The sequence below is a fragment of the Limulus polyphemus genome, unplaced genomic scaffold (genome assembly GCF_000517525.1).
Source record: "Limulus polyphemus unplaced genomic scaffold, Limulus_polyphemus-2.1.2 Scaffold3233, whole genome shotgun sequence".
NCBI classification, from domain to species: Eukaryota; Metazoa; Arthropoda; class Merostomata; order Xiphosura; family Limulidae; genus Limulus; species Limulus polyphemus.
Window position 1 is genome coordinate 88,593 of NW_013668843.1, and position 6,042 is coordinate 94,634.

The following is a 6,042-nucleotide window of genomic DNA, read 5'->3' on the forward strand; positions in this document are numbered from 1 at the left end:
ATGGAACTTTGTTGCATGTTTAATAAACAGTTACAATTATTTGGAAAACAAGGAAATTAACATTCGACATTTCATTCTTTATTTTCCATAACCATACTATACCAGTTTAACATAATATTTTGTAGTTTCTCTTCCTCTACGTTACAATAAACAGTTCACTATATATTTTGTTTTAGGGCTTGGCATCGTCTTGTATTCTAAGAAGTAGCGTATTGATTGGCATTGTATCTGAATAATATTGGACGGTTAGAAACATATTTTGAACTATATAACATATTAAATGAGTAGCTATTATAAGATTATGTTTGAAGGAAAACACAATTAAATGTTTATATTTTTCTTTTTCACAGGCCCAACGTTTGTCCATACCGAACGGTGGAATTAGTCCCTGTCAGAACCCCATGCATTAAAGCCTACACACGAATGGTCAAAGTGTGGAAACCCAACTGTGGCTATACCCGGAACTGGTGTGTGGGTTACGAACCCAGGTAAGTGTCTGAGCTTTCTTTTACTTAGCTAAACTAATTATAGGTACACCCAGACATGGTGTGTAGGTTTCGAACTGAGGTTAGTGGCCCTGATTTATCTTCACGTGTTACACCTAACTGTGGGTACACAGACATGGTGTGTAGGTTTCGAACTGAGGTTAGTGGCCCTGATTTATCTCCACTTGTTACACCTAACTGGGGGTACACCCAGACATGGTGTGTAGGTTTCGAACTGAGGTTAGTGGCCGTGATTTATCTCCACGTGTTACACCTAACTGGGGGGTACACCCCGACATAGTGTGCAGGCTTTGAACTAAGGTTAGAGACCCTGGTTTATCTCTACGTGCTACACCTAACTGGGGGTACACCCAGACATGGTGTGCAGGTTTCGAACTGGGGTTAGTGATCCTGATTTGCCTTCTCATATTTTATGAAGGTAAACTTTATATTCAAAGTTTCTGTAAAATAAAGTTTCCTGTCATTGTACCTTGAAATTTCATTCTCAAGTTAAGATTACAGGACTGTATTTAGAAAAGAAAAAATCTGCTACTTTTTTTATTGTTACTTAGAGATGAAAAATGAATCGATGCTGAAGGTTTTACAAATGTCAAGGTTAGTAAGTACTCTATTTTTCTATGAATATATAATTGATAAATATTAACATTATAAAGTGGTATATTTAACACGTGAGAGTGACAAGAAATGATAAGTTACTTATGTATAGTACTTCAGAATTTTACTTTGTTGCCTGAGATGGTGTTTACAATATTCTCTAGAACTGGACTAACCCAGAAAAGAGAACTGAAATAACATTGTTACAACCAGCGATAAGAAACAGCGGACTACTTTCTCTTCAGTAGTGATTGTTACAACCAGCGATAAGGAACAGCGAACTACTTTCTCTCCAGTGCGCTTGTTACAACCACTGGAAAAGAACAGATCACTTACAAACACACAACATATTCCCTACCATCATGACTGAGGTTAGCGTGCCATGACTGTGAATTCGATAATTTTCTTTTCGCGTCCAGCTGCCACAGTGGGTGCGCTATACGAGTGACAGTCAAATCCCACTATTCGATCGAAAACAATCAGCAAATTTTATGGTTTTCTCTATTATCAAGAAGTATTCCTGCTCTTATTTGAAAAGTATTCCTATTCATCAATTTCCTTAGAAATAAAAGGTTCCTATTAATAATAAAGAACAGGGGACTACTTTCTCTTCAGTGTGATTGTTACAACCACTGGTAAAGAACAGCGGACTACTTTCTCTCCAGTGTGATTGTTACAACCACTGGTAAAGAACAGGGGACTACTTTCTCTTCAGTGTGATTGTTACAACCACTGGTAAAGAACAGCGGACTACTTTCTCTTCAATGTTGACTAGCTGCCTTCCCTCTAGTCTTTCACGGATGGCTAATGCAGATAGCCCTCGGGTAGCTATGTGTGAAAATCGAGACAAACCAAAGAAACCATTCGAAATATGGATGAAAAAGTAAGTGTTCGTTATAATTGAGTATTTATGTCTGCTTTTAATTTTGTAGTTCGAGTTACATACGTTTCTAAACTATAGCATTTAATTAACACTACTTTATAGATGTTGGTCTTCGTGAAACAACCACTAAAAGAACAGCGGACCACTTTCTCTCTAGTGTGATTGTTACAACCACTGGTAAAGAACAGCAGACTACTTTCTCTCCAGTGTGATTGTTACAACCACTGGAAAAAAGCCTCTCATTTTAAGTTGTTTACTGCTTTATTTGCTATTGTTTTCATGTCAGGTTAAAGTGTCTCTTTCTTTTAAAGCATCGTTTCATTCGATTTAATTTTTACTATTCGAAATGATCTGGCATGGCCTGGTGGTTAGGGGGCTCGACTCGCAATCTGTCACCGAACATACTCGTCCTTTCAGTCATGGGGGCGTTATAATGTGACGGTAAATCCCACTATTCGTTGGTAAAACAGTAGCCCAAGGGTTGGCGGTTGGTGGACATTGAGAATATCATGTTGTATCTTCTCCTAGTTATTTAATGGAGACGACCGAATCTTTCCTTTACAGAACGACGTACTATTCAAGCTACCGGCAAGAGTATGAAAGACGGTATCGAACTGAGTACAAATGCTGTGATGGATTTAAACAACTTAATGGAGAACGTGGCTGTAATTACCGTAAGTAGTTGTTGTCGTTTGTCTGTCTGTGTGTGTGTGTTACAATTTCCTAAAATTCGCTTTACACTTAAAAATGTGTCGTAGAATTGCAAAGGGATTATGAACCATGATATTTAAGAATAGACACAATTATAATGCATCATATTATTTATATTATTACAGTAAGATGTTCTCCATGTTTGATACTTCTAACAATACCGAGTCAGATTATACCTATGTTTCATACTCTTAACAATGCCGCGTCAGATTATACCTATGTTTGATACTTCTAACAATCTCAAGTCAGATTATACCTATGTTTGATACTTCTAACAATACCGAGTAATATTATACCTATGTTGATACTTCTAACAATATCAAGTCAGATTATACCTATGTTTGATAGTTTGACAATACCGAGTAATATTATACCTATGTTTCATACTCTTAACAATGCCGAGTCAGATTTACCTATGTTTGATAGTTTTGACAATACCGAGTCAGATTTACCTATGTTTGATAGTTTTGACAATACCGAGTCAGAATATACCTATGTTTGATACTTCTAACAATCTCAAGTCAGATTATACCCATGTTTGATACTTCTAACAATACCGAGTAATATTATACCTATGTTGATACTTCTAACAATATCAAGTCAGATTATACCTATGTTTGATACTTCTAACAATACCGAGTAATATTATACCTATGTTTGATACTTCTAACAATATCAAGTCAGATTATACCTATGTTTGATACTTCTAACAATACCGAGTAATATTATACCTATGTTGATACTTCTAACAATATCAAGTCAGATTATACCTATGTTTGATAGTTTGACAATACCGAGTCAGATTATACCTACGTTTGATACTTTGACAATAACGAGTAATATTATACCTATGTTTCATACTCTTAACAATGCCGAGTCAGATTATACCTATGTTTGATAGTTTTGACAATACCAAGTCAGATTATACTTATGTTTGATAGTTTTGACAATACCGAGTCAGATTATACCTACGTTTGATACTTATAGCAATGCCAAGTCAGAATATACCTATGTTTGATATTTATAGCAATGCCGAGTCAGATTATACCTATGTTTGATACTTCTGACAATACCGATTAATATTATACTTATGTTTCATGCTCTTAACAATGCCGAGTCAGATTATACCTATGTTTGATATTTCTAACAATGCCGAGTAGAATATACCTATGTTTGATACTTCTAACAATACCGAGTCAGAATATACCTATGTTTGATACTTACAGCAATGCCGAGTCAGAATATACACACATGTTTGATTTTTCTAACAATGCCGAATCAGATTATACCTATGTTGATACTTCTAACAATCTCAAGTCAGATTATACTTATGTTTGATACTTATAGCAATGCCGAGTTAGAATATGCCTATGTTTGATACTTCTAACAATGCCGAGTCAGAATATACCTATGTTTGATAGTTCTAACAATACCGAGTCAGATTATACCTATGTTTGATACTTCTAACAATGCCGAGCAGAATATACCTATGTTTGATAGTATATTCTGACTCGGCATTGCTATAAGTATCAAACATAGGTATATTCTGACTCGATATTGTTAGAAGTATCAAACATAGGTATATTCTGCTCGGCATTGTTAGAAATATCAAACATAGGTATATTCTGCTCGGCATTGTTAGAAATGACTCGGTATTGTTAGAAGTATCAAACATAGGTATATTCTGACTCGGCATTGTTAGAAGTATCAAACATAGGCATATTCTAACTCGGCATTGCTATAAGTATCAAACATAGGTATATTCTGATTCGGCATTATTAGAAAAATCAAACATGTGTTTCTGATTAGGCATTGTTAGAAAAATCAAACATAGGTATAATCTGACTCGGTATTGTTAGAAGTATCAAACATAGGTATATTCTGACTCGGTATTGTTAGAAGTATCAAACATAGGTATATTCTGACTCGGCATTGTTAGAAATATCAAACATAGGTATATTCTGATTAGGCATTGTTAGAAAAATCAAACATAGGTATAATCTATACCTATGTTTGATATTTCTAACAATGCCGAGTAGAATATACCTGCGTTTGATACTTCTAACAATGCTGCGTCAGAATATGCCTCTGTTTGATACTTCTAACAATACCGAGTCAGAATATACCTATGTTTGATACTTCTAACAATACCGAGTCAGATTATACCCATGTTTCATACTTCTAACAATGCCGCGTCAGAATATGCCTATGTTTGATACTTCTAACAATATCGGGTCAGATTATACCCAATCTTTGCGAAAGGTCAGTTTACCTTGGTGATTATGTGTTAATTGATGAAAAATACGAGCAGACGCTCCATCTTTGTTTTCTCTGGTTCGTTAAATATATGCACGTTTCATGAGAAAACTGAAGAGTAATAAGGTGGCGCTTTAAAGTTTCGTGACTTTGTTAGCACGTTTCACTATCCTGCGAATCATTCACACAAATGTTTTTATAATGTTGCACGGCTCACGTAAAGTAAGAACGACTATACTTGTTGGTCTGGTCTCGAGTAGCAACGTCACGTTCAATTCATAAAGAATTCTTACCTTATTTGTCATAAAACTGTTGTTTATACTACAAGTTATCAAGTCAGTATTGGAAAACTGATCGTCCAAATTCTTCAGAGAAATGAATCGTCGAAGAAACCCTCTAAGGAGGTCGGGGGAATGCTCGCAACAAAAGATTGAAATATTGGATGTTCAGAGATGCATTCTGGTACATTTCTCTTAAGGATATAATAAAAATTTCATCAATTTTACACCCATTGATTCTCACCTTTTTTAATGTGTTTAACAAGTGAAATAAGAAAATCAGTCATTTTATATTTCCAGTTATTTATTCAGTTGCACATAATTGTATCTTCTGTTCTGATTGTTAAAAAAATTCATCATTAAAGAGGAACCTTTGAATGTTGTCACTCTCATAGCTGAGTCCAATCAACTGTACAGAAGACCATGGCAAAACATTGAGTCCAATCAACTGTACAGAAGACCATGGCAAAACATTGATCCAATCAACTGTACAGAAGACCATGGCAAAACATTGAGTCCAATCAACTGTACAGAAGACCATGGCAAAACATTGAGTCCAATCAACTGTACAGAAGACCATGGCAAAACATTGAGTCCAATCAACTGTACAGAAGACCATGGCAAAACATAGAGTCCAATCAACTGTACAGAAGACCATGGCAAAACATTGAATCCAATCAACTGTACAGAAGCCTATGGCAAAACATTGAGTCCAATCAACTGTACAGAAGACCATGGCAAAACATTGAGTCCAATCAACTGTACAGAAGACTATGGCAAAACATTGAGTCCAATCAACTGTACAGAAGACCAT

General features: G+C 35.5%; 1 protein-coding gene across 1 annotated transcript in view; it reads left to right on the top strand.

Annotated features, from left to right (window-relative positions):
- Positions 1-6,042, top strand: part of LOC111088165 (multiple epidermal growth factor-like domains protein 6) — a 115,838-nt gene that overhangs the window by 67,677 nt on the left and 42,119 nt on the right. The window contains exons 2-3 of the mRNA XM_022397351.1: positions 351-488; positions 2,548-2,657. Coding sequence (XP_022253059.1) covers positions 351-488; positions 2,548-2,657 — 248 coding nt within the window. The remainder of the gene's footprint in view (positions 1-350; positions 489-2,547; positions 2,658-6,042) is intronic.